General features: G+C 46.9%; 1 protein-coding gene across 1 annotated transcript in view; it reads left to right on the top strand.

The window, feature by feature from the left end:
• Positions 1 to 15,481: 15,481 nt before the first annotated feature.
• AIF1L (allograft inflammatory factor 1 like) overlaps positions 15,482 to 17,655 on the top strand; it is a 30,893-nt gene continuing 28,719 nt past the window's right edge. Inside the window, exons 1-2 of the mRNA XM_044268718.1 lie at positions 15,482 to 15,636; positions 15,750 to 15,811. Of these exons, the coding sequence (XP_044124653.1) occupies positions 15,612 to 15,636; positions 15,750 to 15,811 (87 nt within the window). The 5' untranslated portion in view covers positions 15,482 to 15,611. The remainder of the gene's footprint in view (positions 15,637 to 15,749; positions 15,812 to 17,655) is intronic.

Genomic DNA, 17,655 nt, shown 5'->3' with positions numbered 1-17,655 from the left:
CACATTTCCCTCTCTCGTCCGGTTTCCTGTATGGCGTTACAATGTGTTACGGTTTTCGCGTTTCACATTGTATGATGATGAACAGGTTTAGGGTGCATTTCCCTCTCTCGCCCGGTTTCCTGTATGGCGTTACAATGTGTTACGGTTTTCGCGTTTCACATTGTATAATGATGAACAGGTTTAGGACACATTTCCCTCTCTCGCCCGGTTTCCTGTATGGCGTTACAATGTGTTACGGTTTTCGCTTTTCACATTGTATAATGATGAACAGGTTTAGGACACATTTCCCTCTCTCGCCCGGTTTCCTGTATGGCGTTACAATGTGTCGGTTTTCGCTTTTCACATTGTATGATGAGGAACAGGTTTAGGGCGCATTTCCCTCTCTCGCCCGGTTTCCTGTATGGCGTTACAATGTGTTACGGTTTTCGCTTTACACATTGTATGATGATGAACAGGTTTAGGACACATTTCCCTCTCTCGCCCGGTTTCCTGTATGGCGTTACAATGTGTTACGGTTTTCGCTTTTCACATTGTATGATGATGAACAGGTTTAGGGCGCATTTCCCTCTCTCGCCCGGTTTCCTGTATGGCGTTACAATGTGTTACGGTTTTCGCTTTTCACATTGTATGATGATGAACAGGTTTAGGGCGCATTTCCCTCTCTCGCCCGGTTTCCTGTATGGCGTTACAATGTGTTACGGTTTTCGCTTTTCACATTGTATGATGATTCATTTATACGATTGAAGCAAATCAGATTCCGTACAGTGAGATTAGTTTAGAGCGTGAATGAGCCGCGCGACACCCGGGGCCCCCGCCAAATGCTACGACTGGCGCCGTCATCTTTTTTCTAAATTATATGAGATTGAGCGCTTCCAGGAAAACAAATGGCTCGTGAATGTGAATACGTTCCCTGCTGGAAGGAATCGGACGAGACTTCTTCCAAATCAGGGACAAAGCTCTTTATCTGAACGGTCCCTAAAGAACCATGGAGCCTGTCTGCAGCTGCAGGGGCCGATGTGCGACACAAGTCTGCCACCTGCTGGCCGCAGCCCATACGACACCCGGCACCCTGTCTGCACCCCATGTGTCACTATGAGAAATAACGGGGGTCTTTCCCTCCATTGTTCTCCGTCATGTAAAGGCGTCGGCCATCAAGCGCCATTTAACCTCATCCATCTGTCTTTGGAAACAAATATTTGCATTGTAATCCTGAGACGTAGACGGTGGGCAGCGCAGGTAACGGACGCGGGCGACATGGAATCCAATAAAGAGGATGTGATGGGCTTTTGGGGGGATTTTTGTAAAGCTGCCGCCGGGGTTCCCAGCCCCCAGAGGGTAGAACATCCGAAAGAGACTCCTTACAGAGAGCAAAACGCAGAAAATAAAAAGCGGTAATGCCGAGACAGTGGCGATGGCGCCCAGGAGATTACGACAAAAATTAAACCCGTAAATCACGTACATTCTCAACATTACAATCAGGCGGCTCAGCTGGAGCCGGAGAAGAGCAGGGCATGTGGTGGAGGATGCGGGCGCGCAGGTACCGGGAGGTCCTGGTCACCGATGGGGCCACAGCCACTGATTAGAAGAGAAGTGCTCTGCCATTGGCACACCAAAAATCAGGGGGTGCACCCGGGGGACCCCCCCCGATCCTCTCCGCCATCAGCGAGCAGCAAATAGAATCTGAGCACAACGGTCCGCGATTTATAGAGCGCAGCCTTGACAGTGCACATCATGGATGTCATCCAGCTCTCCAATAGAATTATTATACTAAAATCATCCCCCACCGCTCTTTGGGCGTATAATGGTATAATGTCAGTCTTCACCACAGCTCTGGAATTCTGTTCAGTTAGGTAGCCCAGGATAGAAACATGCCAGAGCTGCAATCACAATTCTTTTGCAATCAATAGATGAATGTTGGACCTGCTGAAAAGATACATTCACAGAATGCCACCCGCCAGCAAAAGGTCTGTGCAGACACTACGCAAGCAGGGAATGCTGGGGAATGTGAGCTCTAAAGCCAGCAGAGTAGTGAGTGCAGCTCTGGAGTATAATACAGGCTATAACGCAGGATCAGTACAGGATAAGTAATGTATGTACACAGTGACTGCACCAGCAGAATAGTGAGTGCAGCTCTGGAGTATAATACAGGATGTAACTGAGGATCAGTACAGGATAAGAAATGTATGTACACAGTGACTGCACCAGCAGAATAGTGAGTGCAGCTCTGGAGTATAATACAGGATGTAACTCAGGATCAGTACAGGATAAGTAATGTATGTACACAGTGACTGCACCAGCAGAATAGTGAGTGCAGCTCTGGAGTATAATACAGGATGTAACTGAGGATCAGTACAGGATAAGAAATGTATGTACACAGTGACTGCACCAGCAGAATAGTGAGTGCAGCTCTGGAGTATAATACAGGATGTAACTCAGGATCAGTACAGGATAAGTAATGTATGTACACAGTGACTGCACCAGCAGAATAGTGAGTGCAGCTCTGGAGTATAATACAGGATGTAACTCAGGATCAGTACAGGATAAGTAATGTATGTACACAGTGACTGCACCAGCAGAATAGTGAGTGCAGCTCTGGAGTATAATACAGGATGTAACTGAGGATCAGTACAGGATAAGAAATGTATGTACACAGTGACTGCACCAGCAGAATAGTGAGTGCAGCTCTGGAGTATAATACAGGATTTAACTCAGGATCAGTACAGGATGAGTAATGTATGTACACAGTGACTGCACCAGCAGAATAGTGAGTGCAGCTCTGGAGTATAATACAGGATATAACTCAGGATCAGTACAGGATAAGTAATGTATGTATGCAGTGACTGCACCAGCAGAATAGTGAGTGCAGCTCTGGAGTATAATATAGTATGTAACTCAGGATCAGTACAGGATAAGTAATGTATGTACACAGTGACTGCACCAGCAGAATAGTGAGTGCAGCTCTGGAGTATAATACAGGATGTAACTCAGGATCAGTACAGGATAAGTAATGTATGTACACTGTGACTGCACCAGCAGAATAGTGAGTGCAGCTCTGGAGTATAATACAGGAAGTAACTCAGGATCAGTACAGGATAAGTAATGTATGTACACAGTGACTGCACCAGCAGAATAGTGAGTGCAGCTCTGGAGTATAATACAGGGTGTATATCAGGATCAGTACAGGATAAGTAATGTATGTACACAGTGACTGCACCAGCAGAATAGTGAGTGCAGCTCTGGAGTATAATACAGGATGTAACTCAGGATCAGTACAGGATATATAATGTATGTACACAGTGACTGCACCAGCAGAATAGTGAGTGCAGCTCTGGAGTATAATAAAGGGTGTATATCAGGATCAGTACAGGATAAGTAATGTATGTACATAGTGACTGCACCAGCAGAATAGTGAGTGCAGCTCTGGGGTATAATACAGGATGTAACTCAGGATCAGTACAGGATAAGTAATGTATGTACACAGTGACTCCTCCAGCAGAATAGTGAGTGCAGCTCTGGAGTATAATACAGGATGTAACTCAGGATCAGTACAGGATAAGTAATGTATGTACACAGTGACTGCACCAGCAGTATAGTGAGTGCAGCTCTGGAGTATAATACAGGATGTAACTCAGGATCAGTACAGGATAAGCAATGTATGTACACAGTGACTGCACCAGCAGAATAGCGAGTGCAGCTCTGGGGTATAATACAGGATATAACTCAGGATCAGTACAGGATAAGTAATGTATGTACACAGTGACTGCACCAGCAGAATAGTGAGTGCAGCTCTGGAGTATAATACAGGATGTAACTCGGGATCAGTACAGGATAAGTAATGTATGTACACAGTGACTGCACCAGCAGAATAGTGAGTGCAGCTCTGGAGTATAATACAGGATGTAACTGAGGATCAGTACAGGATAAGTAATGTATGTACACAGTGACCGCACCAGCAGAATAGTGAGTGCAGCTCTGGAGTATAATACAGGATGTAACTCAGTTGTTCACTTTCCTATGTCTGGCGTCTTTTATTCGGTTTTGTCGCCTTTATGTGAAATTGAATATAATCAGCTATTCAAGCACCAGTTAGCTCTGGGGACCCATCAAGAATCTGAGCGATGAGGGGGTGATAATCTGCTGACAACAGTAGCATGAAGCTGTATTGGTCTCTTGTGACTTGTTCCTCTAGAAACTTTGCTGTGATGCCATAAAGTGTTTTTATGGCCTTAAAGGGCAACTCCATTTACTGCTGATATTAATATAACTGGAGCCGGGATCCTTCCTTCTTTTCCTTGGTGACAGCAGTAATAATACTACATCCCTTCTTAGGCTTGGACTGGCCCCCCGGGGAGGCGGGGGATTTCTTGATAGGCCCCCCAGTCTCCTGCGCGGAGGAGTAAATATTTATCTTGTTTCTCAGGAGAGATAATAATTGTAGCCACTAGGTGGCAGTATTGCACAGCGATGCAGCCTCCTACTGGTGAACATTGTACAGAAGGCCCCGCAGTGTCTTCTAGACTTCTGGGGCTGCTGGCAGTGAAGGAGGTGAGAACATGTTTGGCCATCCTCCTGCCCTCCCTGCTGTCAGAAAACTGTGGCTGCTGGAGAGAAGGTCCCCTCTGCGGTGCTGGGCTGATTGCTCCGGTGTGTGACAGTAGTGAGCTGTAGGAGACCGTAAGGGGGAAATAGGGGATTTGTTTATAGCAGACTCAGATCTGTGTTTGTGTGCTGCTCCATGCAGAGTTCAGAGTGGCATTGGGGGGACTCTGCCCTAGGTCCCCCCAATGCCTCTGCTTTATGTGCACCCCTATTAGTGCCACAGCTCCAGGTGCCCCCACTCTAAATGCACTGCTAATATTGCCTCTTCTCCAGTTGCCCCTGCTCCAGGATCCCCACTATTACCCTGCCTCCGGTGACCCTAATGCCCCTGCTCCAGGACCCCCACTATTACCCTGCCTCCGGTGACCCTAATGCCTCTGCTTCAGTTAAGACCCTCCGTTGCTCCTCTAGCGCCTTTGCTTGAGCTTTGTTAAAGGTTATGACCTGCAAAGGGGGTTGGACTTATGCCCGAAAAATTCTGCCCAGTGCGTCACATTCTCCAGTATTGACACGTACGGTTTACATGGCGGCAGTGATGATATTCCGTATTTACAGGCATCTCTGCTGCCATGTAAAGAGATACTGGTGGTGCAGTGGTGGAGGATTTAAAGGGGTTGTCCAGGTTTTCAATTTATCCTCTCCACACCATAGGACATAACTATATGATTAGAGGGGTGCGATTCTGCAACCCCCACTGATCCCAGGAACGGGTCCTGTTCCCCCTTTTTATGGCGTGACCGGCCGCACATCCGCCCTGCTGCTCCATTCATTCCCTTTTTTTATTTTTTTTTATTTACATTCTAAGAAAACCTTTAAGTTTAGGGAATGTGAAAAGGTCCAACACCTATGACGCGACAGGCGATAAGTGTCTGACTGCTGGGACCCCCATGATCAAGGGAAGGTGGTCTTAAGACCCTCGTGTACATAGATTGGCGGTCATGTAACTGAATGTCTCAGGACCCTTTGTTCCAGCAGTCAGACCCCAGCAATCTGATATGTATCACCGATCCTGTAGACGGGCGAGAGGCCATTGTGGTCGGACAACCCTTATAATTATACTGTAGATTATGTACAATCTGAGGAGGTTAAGATTTGGTAAATTCCATGCCAGACATTTATACCTAAAGGGGTTAAAGGGTTTGTCTCACTTCAGTAAATGGCATTTATCCTGCAATTACTACAAGGCACTTACTAATGTATTGTGATTCTCCATATTGCCTCCTTTCCATCCCATTATACACAGCACGTATCCATGGTTACGACCACCGTGTAATCCAGCAGCGGTGGCCGTGCTTACACACTATAGGGAAAGGCTGGAAGTGCTCATAGGACAACACCTTCACCTATAGTGTGCGAGCACGGCCACCGCTGCTGGATTACACGGTGGTCGTAACCATGGATACGTGCTGTGTATAATGTCATGGAAAGGAGGCAATATGGACAATCATAATACATTAGGAAGTGCCTTGTATTGACTTTCTCTACATAATAAATGCCATTTGCTGAAGTGAGAGGACCCCTTTAACCCCTTTAAGTCTGCTACACGTAATAGGGTTAGGCATACATGTCTTGGTGTGTGCATTGCGTGTTTCCTATGTGAGATTGGTGTGTGCCATATATGTTCTATGTATCAGTGGTGTATGTGCAGCATGTGACATGCATCCGTGGCATGTGAGCCACGGATAAGTGTCTTGTGTGCCACATGTGTCCAGTGAGTGATTGGTGAGCGCTGCACGTGTCTTGTTTCTGACTGACCCATATATGTGTAACTTCTGCCACATGTATGTTTGTGCGTGTTGCTGTGAGTATCCGCCATCATACTTCATCTGTAATATTTCTGTTATCGCGGTAAGGGCTCATGAACACGAATGTTGGATGTTTTTCAGTCCGCAAACTGCGGATCCGTAAAACATGGATACCGGGTGTGTGCGTTACACATTATGTGGAACAGAACGGCCTCTAATAGAACCGTCCTATCCTTGTCAGTAATAGGACATGTTCTATCATTTCGCAGAACGGCCATGCGGACATACAGACGCGGAATGCACACGGAGTCTTTTTTTTTCTGCGGCCCCATTGAAGTGAAGGGAACGGTACAGACATGGAAAAAAAATAGGTTTGTGTGCAGGAGCCCTAAGGTGGGCCCCCAGGATCAGTTACACTGGTGGCCCCAAGTACCCCAGCCCAACACTGTCCCTTTTTGTCATCCATCAGGCCCCTGCAGAGATTCTGCTTACTGTAGGGGGAGCTGTATCTTATGGTCACTGCTGCCCCCTGCTGTAGAACGTGGGAAGCGACCGACAGAAGTGGTTTTTACTATTTAAGGCCAGTGTGCCCACCTTGCCAGTGTGCCCACCATGTGGCTGTCCAGCTGTTACGTCCAGCATGCACGGACCACTTCTGACAGTCTGGGCATGCTGGGAGTTGTGGTTTTGCAACATACAATGAGACACAAGTTTTGTTACACTGATGCAGAGGAACGGTCCCTGACTCCACATCTTCTGGGAAAGCTGGGTGACAAGCAATCTGGTCTACAATCCCACCCAAATTTCCCAGGCCCCTGAGCGGCCGATCTGCCCAAAGACTAGTGTAGTGTATACGCTGCAGAAAGCCTGGAAGCTTGTGGTTGCAGCAACAGCAGTGACTCCATATTGTTTGGTGAGCTTGCAATCATTTACAGCAGTTTTGGGGGTGCAGGGGGGGGGGGGGGGGGCCCAAGACAGGAAACCATCTGGCACCGTGCGCACATTCTGTACATCAGATCTGAGGGCCAAGGACAGGGAGTGCCATATACAAGGGTACGTCAGGGGAAGAAATATGACTCCAGCCAGAAGAGGAAATCAGGGCGAGGGTGGGGAGGGCGATAAATATGAATCCAAGGACGTAGATCAGCGAGAGTTTTAGTGCCATGGAGAACGCTGTGGGCGAGGGGCAGTACGTGGGTCCACCACGATAACAAATATGGAGCACCAGGGTAGGGGGAGTTACGATCAGGTGTGGAGCCCCCCATGGTGGATTTTCCGGCACGCCCCTGTAAACGGATAAGAGTGCAGGCAGCAGCAGTGCTACATTGTAAACATAACTGATACATATAAACAGCTGTATGCAAATGAGCAAATCAAAGCACAATATTGGACGCCGTCCATCCGCTTTATCGCTGATTCCGGACTCCACACATGGATCGTCGCTGATGACAGTGGCATGGCGCATGTGGTGCACAGCAGCGGTTGTCGCTCTTTTAGCTCCTCCCCCTCCGCTGGCCGTTACTTATCCGCAGCGAGGTTGTTATTCACGTGGCACGTTCTCAACCGCCTGCGGCTCCGATCCTGAGCTAACAATTTCATAATCGGGTAAAATGACAGGTTAATTATACACAGATCAGGAGAAAGAAAATGGTGAATTATAAGAACCCCGACCCTCTCCCCACTCCGAACCCGTACAGGGACAACCGACCTGCTTGCATCACTACAGTTGCATGTTCCTTCTCGCTGCAGGTAGGTAGTTACATCCCCAGGGTGACATGACCTTAGGTAAGTCAGACATTACCAGATCGATAAAAATAATACCGCGGAACTGTGAGCAGAGTTCTCCTTTAAGTCGGTCAGCGGAGTGTTGAGAACCATGGCCTTTACATGCAGAAGTTAACAAGGACAGAATGTACTTTTTGCCGGCAGCGAATCAACACTAAAAGTTAAAACAGAGCGCGCAGAATTACGGCGCGGCAATAATTTACGCAATAGAGAAAATTCCACCAAGGAGGTCCTGCCATCCAGTGCAAATCCATCGGCGGCCCACTGTCAAATATATGAGTGGGGGGGGGCATGGAAATACTGCGACTGGGCGGTAAAAACAGATCCCCATTACTCAAAGTGACGCTTTGACTGAGAATCATAAAAAAAAGAACAGCCGCGCGGTGTCCGACCCCTCTGATCGTCTGGAGGACCGCAAAACCCGCGCCTCGCGGCTCAAAAATGTCTCATCAATAATAGGTAGGCCTTCAGAAAGAGATATAGACCCCAGCTGGTACCGCCAGACACCGAGCATGAATCTCACCGCTCCATATGCCGAGCATGTCACGGGGTCCTTGTTCTAGAGAAATAGATGTGATGTTAGAATCTACCCCGAGATCATGTGACCAACAGAACGAGGCGCAGACCGCGGCCAATGGCACATTACTCATAAATGACGTTCCGCTTCTAGTACATAGGGGCAGTATTATAGTAGTTATATTCCTGTACAGAGGAGGCAGTATTATAGTAGTTATATTCCTGTACATAGGAGGCAGTATTATAGTAGTTATATTCTTGTACATAGAGGCAGTATTATAGTAGTTATATTCTTGTACATAGGAGCAGTATTATAGTAGTTATATTCTTGTACATAGGAGCAGTATTATAGTAGTTATATTCCTGTACATAGGAGGCAGTATTATAGTAGTTATATTCTTGTACATAGGAGCAGTATTATAGTAGTTATATTCCTGTACATAGGAGCAGTATTATAGCAGTTATATTCTTGTACATAGGAAGCAGTATTATAGTAGTTATATTCTTGTACATAGGAGCAGTATTATAGTAGTTATATTCCTGTACATAGGAGCAGTATTATAGTAGTTATATTCCTGTACATAGGAGCAGTATTATAGTAGTTATATTCTTGTACATAGGAGCAGTATTATAGTAGTTATATTCTTGTACATAGGAGCCGTATTATAGTAGTTATATTCTTGTATATAGGAGGCAGTATTATAGTAGTTATATTCTTGTACATAGGAGCAGTATTATAGTAGTTATATCCTTGTACATAGGAGCAGTATTATAGTAGTTATATTCTTGTACATAGGAGGCAGTATTATAGTAGTTATATTCTTGTACATAGGAGGCAGTATTATAGTAGTTATATTCCTGTACATAGGAGCAGTATTATAGTAGTTATATCCTTGTACATAGGAGGCAGTATTATAGCAGTTATATTCCTGTACATAGGAGCAGTATTATAGTAGTTATATCCTTGCACATAGGAGCAGTATTATAGTAGTTATATTCTTGTACATTGGAGCAGTATTATAATAGTTATATTCTTGTACACACAGGAGGCGGTATTATATTATAGTCTTGTACACATGGTTTCTGTCACCAGTCTCTGTAGGATATGAGCAGTTATTAGTCTGAGAGTGTCGGGTAATTACTCCACAGGTCGTGGTCTCTGCAGACTGGAGAAGAAGCTCTCTGACAGAACAGGTGGTGACATCTCTGCCCCCTCCTCCATGGTGAGGTGTCTGTCTCAGCATCCCTGCCTCTCATGAGATCTGACACTAAACCCTAAATCTAGTTAGCAGGCAGAGAGGCCAGCTCTGCAATCCGGGGATAATGGTGTCGTTATACAGATTAGCAGCGCCTTGCTTAGTGCAGACGTTGTACATTTGTACTAAGTGTAGATTCAGATGGAAAGTGAGCAACCGGAATAAAGCTAAAAACACGGCAGGTGGGTGACAGTGAAAACTAGAGAGGTTCCTGCTGCTGACGCGTTTCACGAGCTTTCATCCCACATCCTTGGCTGGAATACAGCATTAATAATGAAGCTTATGGACTGGGGAGCTTCTGACCGGCTGTCAGGACACGTTGGGTTGTAGTTTCCCAACAGCTGAGGATCCACATTTTACAGTCCACTACTAATGTCCACGTTTGTGTCATTCATTGAGGGGTTTCTGAATCTCTATTTTCTAGTGGCCCTATGACAAACCCTTGCTGTCTGGTCAGTTCAGAGTTGTCATAGGGATAGGTGTGGATCCTAATCACCTTCCACATCAATAGCTATGTCATAACTAATAATGATTGATATGCAGCCATGTTCAGCTGATCAGGGGGGTGCCGTGAGTCGCCCCCTTAAGTGATACAATATTACCGGCCTATCCTAAGGTCCTGGAGAACCCCTTTAATCATTATATAAAGAAGAGCTCTGCTACCTTACAATATAGTCTGTGTTTCCACCTCGTACAGCTGAGGTTTCGCTACAGTTGGATCCTGTCTAGACAGTAAGTCAGCTAACAGTCTGAACTCCAGATTGATCCATTGCTCCTGCGCTGATAAATTGTATCAAACTTTCAGAACTGGAGCCTGAAGTTTTCTGCAGATGTGTTGCACATGGGGCCCTTTTATTTGACATCTGGGGCCCATTAAGACATGGGTAATGGAGCCTATGGATCCCAAAGGCAAGATTCTAGTGTTTGAACCCCAAATCAGAAGACATTTTTAAGCCCCACCGCTTTCCAGTAGGAAACGCCCCTCAGGCGGCTAGAAAATATAACAAATTTGCAGAATCTGTGCCCGATGATAACTGGACGGATGTATCAATGATGACCCCATAAACCGCTCCCCTCCACAATATGTCAGTGACTGAGCCCCTTCACGCCTCGAGTCCGTGCTCAATTAAAGCGCAGGTTACCACTATCGCAGGACTCTTTTTTTTTTACGCCTCCTCTTGTGTTATCTGGCGGCAATTCCTGGTCCATTTTTGAGGCGTTCTCAGCCTCGCGTCTCTTCTCTATTTCTCATCGTTTTCTGCTCCAGGCTCAGACTATCTGACATGGCCAGGCCTTGCTTCTGGCCTCTCACTTGCTTTGTGTTAACTCCCTATTTGAGGTCATTTTTTATGTCTTCGGGACGGGTATCAGTGAGAGGGAATGAATAGCTGGAGGCGGCGAGGCTGTTTACTGGCGCAGGGGACGTGTCCGCTCGCAACGCAAGGCGGTTTAAGGTCCTTGACGCCTCGTTTCAACATCTGTTGGGTGGAGAGGAGTTCGGATCAGCCGGAGCCCCCCGAGTGATCGCCTCACTGTTTGGACGCCTGCCTGATCTCTCTGGTCATTTGTACAGAAAGTGGAGTCGCTTTCTAAGGCTGGGTTCACACTTGAGCGTTGCGCAAACGCGCGTTTTACGCGCGTTTTTGACGCGCATTTTTATGCGCGTTTTTGTAATAGTAAACGCGCGTTTGACGCGCGTTTGTGTGATTCACTACAGTGTCCTATGGCCACAAACGCCCCAAAAGTCGCTCATGTACTTTTTGGAGCGTCGGGCGTTTTACAGCTCGATCGTACGCGCTGTAAAACGCCCAAGTGTGAACCATTCCCATAGGGAATCATTGGTTTCTCCTTGTTGAGCGTTTTACAGCGCGTAGGAACGCGCTGTAAAACGCTCAGGTGTGAACCCAGCCTTAAAGGGGATTTCCACCCTGTACTTACTGATGGGGATGTGGATACAGGGAGCTCCGTGTAAGGCTATATCAGAACTACATGCCGATTTCAGGGTACTGGACTGTCATGCGTGCTTCAGAGCCACAATCAGTCTGTTTCCTCTCACTGTCACGTGGGGGATGGGTGCTGACAACCAAACAGCTGAAAAGTGATTTGAGAATGATCTGTGTTGTCAGGTGGACTTGTGGTTCAGGTCTGTAAGATGGCGAGCTAACATGTTTTGCACGTCAATCCTTCACCCTGGGTTCACGCCTGAGCGTTTCTGAGACGCGTGTTTTACGCGCGTATTTGTTGCGCGTTTTTTGCAATAGTAAACGCGCGTTTGAGTGATTGACTGCAGTGTTGTCCAATGAGTCTATGGCCAAAACGCGCGAAAAAAAGCTCAAGAACTTGTTTATGCGTCGGGCGTTTTACAGCGCGTTCAAACGCGCTGTAAAACGCTCAAGTGTGAACCAGGGCCATAGGGAAGCATTGGTTTTCACGTGTTGAGCGTTTTACAGCGCGTTTGAACGCGCTATAAAACGCTCAGGTGTAAACTTAGGGTCAAGGTGGCCTGAAACGCGTTTTATGAAGATTCCGCAGATCATGTCCTAGAAGCAGGTTGTGTGTGTCCGGCGGTCTCCTTGTCGTCGCCCCCCCCCCCCCCCCCCCCCATCTCTGATTATTTGCAGGCACTGGAGATGAAGCCGAGGCTCTAATCCCAGGGCTGAGGATAATGAGAGGACTTCTCTGACAATCTATACTGCAGCCTCCAGCAAACAATACTCCGCATCCTCCGCTACACTCCCCAAGAACTGCTCTCGGCTGGGCGCCAAAATATATGCAAACAGATGCTCACTAATCCAAAATGTGTCAGATTAAACGTGCGGCCAGGACGTCTCCTTGTCGTGGCAGATGAAGAGTCAGCTGAGGGGAGTCAGTGATGGATCTGTCAGTCACACCTGGTTCATGGAACCTCTCACAGGAACGGAGATTACGCGTGACTGCGCGTTTCATGGACGGTCTACTGCATCCGTTCACATTGACCATAAAGTCACAGACATGAGGCCAGAGCAGAAATGAGCCCCCAATGTGCTGCAGGGGTCAACTACCCCTCATCTACAGCCGAAGGGGCGCAGTGACACCCAAGAATAACCACCACACACCGATACTAACTGTCCACATACCCTGACTGCACAGGTCTGCACATGAGTGTCAGTCCTGGAATTCTATTCAACAGTCACCATAACTCAGGATCAGTACAGAATGTACAGTTAGGTCCATATATATTTGGACACTGACACAAATTTAGTTTTTATTACCTGTTTACTAAAACATATTGAAGTTATAGTTATATAATGGACATGGACATAAAGTCCAGACTTTTGGCTTTCATTTGAGGGCATCCACATTAACATTGGATGAAGGGTTTAGGAGTTTCGACTCCTTTACATGGGGCACCGTGTTTAAGGGACTAGAAGTAATTGGACACTTGACTCTTAGGCTGTTTCATGGGCAGCTGGGGGCAGTTCCTTCATTATTTCATTCTCAATTCAGCACATAAAAGGCCTGGAGTTGATGTCAGGCGCGGTGCTTGCATTTTGAAGATTTTGCTGAGCAGTAAACACGCGGTCACAGGAGCGCTCCATGCAGGTGAAACAAGCCGTCCTTCATCTGCGAAACCAGAAAAACCCATCCGAGAAATTGCTGCGCTATCAGGAGCGGCAAAATCTACAGGTCAATCCTGAGAAAGAAAGAAAGCGCTGGTGACCTCAACAATCCAAAAAGACCTGGACGCCCCCGGAAGACACCAGCGGTGGATGATGGCAGAATATATACCACGGGGAAGAGAAGCCCCTTCACAGCAGCCGACCAAGTGACAACGCTCTCCAGGATATCGGCGGATCAATACCCAAATCTACCATAAAGAGAAGACGGCATGACAGTAGTACAGGGGGTTCACTGCGCGGTGCAGCCACTCATCAGCCTCCAGAATAAGAAGGATGGATTGGACTGTGCTAAAAAAACATCTTATAAAACCCGCACACTTCTGGAAGAACGTTCTGTGGACGGATGAAACCAAGATCAGCCTCTACCAGAATGATGGAAAGAAAAAAGTATGGAGAAGGCTCGGTACAGCTCATGATCCAAAGCGTACCGCATCGTCTGTAGAACACGGCGGAGGCAGGGCGATGCTCGGGCATGCATGGCTGCCGGTGGCCCCGGGGCCCTCGTGCTTATTGATGATGGGACACAGGACAGAAGCAGCCGGATGAATTCTGGGGTCTTCAGAGACAGACTGTGCGCTCAGATCCAGCCAAACTGATACAGACGGACAATGACCCGAAACATAAAGCCAGAGCGACGCAGGAGTTTATTAAAGAAGTGGAATATTCCAGAACGGCCAAGTCCCCGGGTCTGAACCCAATAGAGCGCGTCACTGGTCACAGACTAAACTTCAGACAGAAAGGCCACAAACCGCAACTGAAAACCGCGGCCGAAAAGAGGAGGAAACGGCGTCCGGTGATGTCCATGAGGTCAGGACTCCAGGCAGTCACTGCCAACAAAGGGTTACAACCAAGTATTAGAAAGTAACATTTTATTTACAATTATTAAATTTTCCAATTACTGTATTTTTCGCCCAATAAGACGCGGGTGAAAATAGGAAAAATAATTAAAATAAAAATAAATAAAAAAATCAGAACAATATGTAAACACTGTAAACATTAGTCAGTGTTATCGGCACGCAGTCTTATGAATTTTGACTTCCGTCATTCCATGTGCCTCACCTTAATAATAAGTGGCCTGTATTCTGTAACTCACATTAACCCCACGTTGCCCATTATTTGAGAAGGTACCATACTTTGGGGGTCACTTGCTATTAATGTGAGGCACATGGGGCCCATTCCAAAAGCATGTGCTGCATCACGTGATATTTCACCTCCTAGGCTGATCAGTCTTCTTCCTGTTCGTGTTTACATTGAACAATGGGTGAAGAAGAAGAATTGGGACAACGTTATTCATGTACTGACCACTGTCCTGCCCCATGGGTTGATGTTGTTAGCGATGTCTTTGCCCCCCTCGTATACAATTCACCAAATCTGGCTTGGCTCCATGACACCGCAGAAGCCTTATAATGGAGTCTGTATAGTAAGTCCTTGCTGGATTCTGTCAAGGTGATGGTGTCCCGTGCAGACCCCTGAGAGGACAAGGACCTCAGCACTTCGCTGTGGAGTAAGGACCTCCATGTAGCAGACATTTTAGGGGACCGCAATGGGGTCTCACTCCAGGCTCACACTGAATTCTAAGTTGCTAAAAATGAAAGAAGACGAGCTGCAGCAAGATGGCTGCAGACAAAGGCGGCAATGGCGAATACACCAGTGAGAGACCTAAGGCCCCAAATAGAGGACAGGACATTCGGGGGGAATACTATTTCTATGGTCACCAGGTGTTCACCCCATGAAATGCCACCTAAAAGAGGAAATTAATGGCTGCAGACTGGGTGCCACCCTAGCTCATGGGCTGTATCTGATCTTGCAGAATAGAATTCCGGGCAGTTGGTTGCATTCTCTTTTTTGGGCAGCAGGGGGTGGTATGTTAATGCTGAGGATGAGTAAGAAGGCATGATGGTTGTGTTATCTGGGCTGGGCTGGATACAGCAGCCTATGTAAGCGGGTGCCTGTAGCCATCTGCTGCAGAGTGAAGGAGACAGAGGCGTCTGCATCTACAGCTCAGGAGATCAGAATCCAGTCCTGAAGGAAGTCCCAGCACTCTGCTCAGCATGACCTGCAACAACAACACCCAAGGTAAAAGCAGCCCCAAAGTGTCCTCCTCACAAATCACTGGCTGGCTATGGGGGCTCCAGTGTGCATGATGCAGACAAGACCCTCATTCTGTTCCTCTCATTCCTTGCACACAGGTGGCAGAGCCTTTGGCCTCCTGAAGGCGCAGCAAGAGAAGAGGTTGGATGAGGTGAACCAGGTGAGGCGGCGGCGGGCACTCTGGGTGGCACTGTAACGCGCTCCAGGAAAACTTTTGGTGACTTTCTGTAGAATAACTTTCATAGGAGATGAGGGTGCGCTGCTGTTACTTCTGCCGGGGATTGTGAGACTTGTAGTTCCATCCACAGATTGGGTGACTTTGCTTAGTATTAGTAGGAGATGATCTAGTATTATGTCATGTGATATGGTATGCCATTATGGGGTGCGATATGATGTAATATATGGTACGATATGATATAACGTGGAATAGTATGATGTGGTATGGTGATATATATAGTATGTGACATGGTATGGTATGACGTGTTATAGCATTATGTGGCATGGTGATATATAGTATATGATATGTTATATATGGTATAATATGATGTGGTATGTTATGATATGATACATATGTTATGACATAGTATGATATGATATATATTGTATGATACGACATGGTATGATATGATGTGGTAAGGTATGACATGGTACGAATGGTATGATATGACTTTAAGGCTATGTGCACCTTTTATTTTATTACAGCATTTGTACTTAATTTGAGCTAAAAATAATATAAAATCTAGAGCCCTTTTCTCTGTACAGAGCTGAGATGCTGTAGTAGCAGCCTGTGGATTTTCTCTCTTTTCCGTCATCTGAGGAGCTACGGCTCCTTATCTCTGCTCATAAACAGGGATGAGGGAATCGACTTCGGATGAAACTTCGTTTCAGTACTGTACAGAGCGAGCGCTCCGTACAGTATTAGAATGTATTGGCTCCGATGAGCCGAAGCTATTACTTTGTGAAGTCTCGTGAGACTTTGCATAATAACTTCAGAAATTGATTTATACTGTAAAAAAACATTTCCTGAACTCGGGTTCGGTCCCAAGTGGTACCTTGAAACTGAGTTTGGGAAATTGTTTTTTTACAGTATAAATCAATTTCTGAAGTTATTATGCAAAGTCTCACGAGACTTCGCAAAGTAATAGATTCGGCTCATCGGAGCCAATACATTCTAATACTGTCGAAGCGTTCGCTCTGTACAGTATTGAAACAAAGTTTTATGCAAATCGACTTCTGATGTTTCATCCGACAGGTCGATTCCTCATCCCTATAGATGCGGGTCCTACCGCTGGGACCCGCACTTTTATCGGGAACGGAGCTCCATAAGGTAGTGGTCCGGCCACCACATAGAAGTGAATGGGAGCGCACCACACATGACCGGCCACCACTCCCATTCACTTTTATGGGTTCATAAAAGTGAATGGAGGGCGACTGCGCATGCGCAGTGCGCCCTCCTTCGCTTCCGGGGCTCCGTTCTCTATATAGGTGCAACCTATAAGACAATGGGGGCATGTCCTAGCGATATGCCCCCATTGTCTATGATGAGACAACCCCTTCAAGCCTCCGAGTGTAGCCCCGGCCTGCGGTGTGGGCCCTGTACCAGCGGCGTGTCTCCGGCAGTGTCACCGCTGATTACTTATGACTTCCTCTACTCACCGGGTCTTATCTCCGGACGTTCCATCTCTGATACACGCATCGCGGCAAAGAATACACCTGCAAAATCCAATTCCCGCAGCTGAAGCCCTTGATCCGGCAGGTGATACAGACCATGATCCCGGCCGCTGCTTCAGCCATGAATATATTCATGAAGGCCGTGCAGAGATTTCCTGCACCCGGCAGAGTGAGTGCAGCACACACAACCCTGTACATCAGAGCGGTGCGGGAAAACGGGCACATACAGCGCCAGCCTCCGATCATGGAAAGTTCATAGACTTGTATCAGTGCCTCACAATAGTCAACATATCTGCATGTTGTCGGGGAATGGAAACATTCTTGTTTAAATTA

Source organism: Bufo gargarizans, chromosome 9 (genome assembly GCF_014858855.1).
Source record: "Bufo gargarizans isolate SCDJY-AF-19 chromosome 9, ASM1485885v1, whole genome shotgun sequence".
Classification (NCBI taxonomy): Eukaryota; Metazoa; Chordata; class Amphibia; order Anura; family Bufonidae; genus Bufo; species Bufo gargarizans.
The sequence above is the reverse complement of the archived record's forward strand: the minus strand, read 5'-3'. Positions and strand labels throughout refer to the sequence as shown.